This window comes from Eimeria tenella, genomic scaffold (assembly GCF_000499545.2).
Source record: "Eimeria tenella Houghton genomic scaffold, Eth_scaff3424, whole genome shotgun sequence".
NCBI lineage: Eukaryota > Apicomplexa > Conoidasida > Eucoccidiorida > Eimeriidae > Eimeria > Eimeria tenella.
This window is the reverse complement of record NW_013544408.1, coordinates 1-1,337: the sequence shown is the minus strand read 5'-3', so window position 1 is coordinate 1,337 and position 1,337 is coordinate 1. Positions and strand designations below refer to the sequence as shown.

The 1,337-nt window shown below is 58.4% G+C and overlaps 1 protein-coding gene across 1 annotated transcript; it reads right to left on the bottom strand.

Moving 5' to 3' along the window:
- Positions 1-123: 123 nt before the first annotated feature.
- On the bottom strand, positions 124-1,138 carry ETH_00040760 (uncharacterized protein; the record flags this gene model as incomplete). The annotated part of the gene is made up of 3 exons (XM_013379512.1): positions 124-160; positions 473-551; positions 905-1,138. Coding segments are annotated over 3 exons (350 nt in total), but the record flags the coding sequence as incomplete, so codon positions are not given.
- Between the last annotated feature and the right edge of the window lie 199 nt (positions 1,139-1,337).

Genomic DNA, 1,337 nt, shown 5'->3' with positions numbered 1-1,337 from the left:
GCAGCAGCAGCAGCAGCAGCAGCAGCAGCAAAACTCACCCCCGCAGAGACAACAGCAAGGCTTAGGGCTGGGGTTGCCTTTGGCAGCTGCAGCAGCAGCCGCAGCTGCCGCTCTTTGCCGCCGCTAATAAGGCACTCCATGACGCTGCCGCAGCGGGTTCCTGCAACAAAACCCTAAACCCTAAACCCTAAACCCTAAACCCTAAGGCCTAACAACCCTCACTTCCGGGCTTTTCCCCCCGTCAGTAGCAGCCTGTAGTTGCTGCAGTGCAAGGCAGTTCCAACACCTCAAACCGTAAACCCTCAGCCGCAGCCCTAAACCCTAAACCCTAAACCCTAAACCCTAAACCCTACCTAGGAGAAAGGCGCCGGCGCCGTCATCTGCTGCTTGGGGCCTCCAGGCTATACACTCAATTATTTTTCCTTTTAGCTGCTGCAGCACAGCAGCAGCACGGCTGCTGCGGTGTACGTACACCGTAACCCCGTTTGCTGCTGCAGCAACCAAGTGGCTGCCAGAAGGCGAAAGGAACAAACGCCGCAGCTGCAGCTGCTCTGCAGCACAAACTCTAAACCCTAAACCCTAAACCCTAAACCCTAAACCCTAGGCACTAGGCCTTACATAAAGCCAAGTGACTCTGCAGACACGCTACACGCCGCGCACCGAACCCTTAACCCTAAACCCTAACCCCGCAAACCCCAAACCCTAAACCCTAAACCCTAACACCATAACACCCTAAACCCCCCCAAACCCTAAACCTTAAACCCTGAACCCTAAACCCTAACACCCGAACCCCACAAACCCTAAACCCTAAACCCTAAATCCCAAGCCCTAAACCCTAAACCCTAAACCCTAACCTCCCAAACCCTAAACCCTAAACCCTAAACCCTAAACCCTAAACCCTAACCTTTGAAGCTGGCGAATTCAATGAGCTGCATTTGCTGGTTTTCTCCTTCGGAGCGAATGAGAGTCCCATCCACAGTTGCAATGTACGTACACCCCGCAGCAGCAGCAGCAGCAGCAGCACCGCGCCGCGAGTGCAGCGAGGGGCCCCCAGAAAGCCGCAGAATCCGCAGCTGCAGCGAGGGCCACTCGCTGCTGCTGCTGCTGCTGCTGCTGCTGTGCGGGGGGCCCAGCGGGGCTGAAGCGCCCCCTAAAGACTCAAACGCCGGGGGGCCCCGGGGGGCCTCCGGGGCCCCGGGGGCCCCCAGAGCCCCTGGGGGCCCCTGGGGGCCCCTGCCTTTTGCTTCCCAGCCAGCTGGCAGCAGCATACTAAATGGCCGGGGAGTGCTGCTGCTGCTGCTGCTGATGCTGCTGCTGTGGCTACTGAGGCTGGTTGG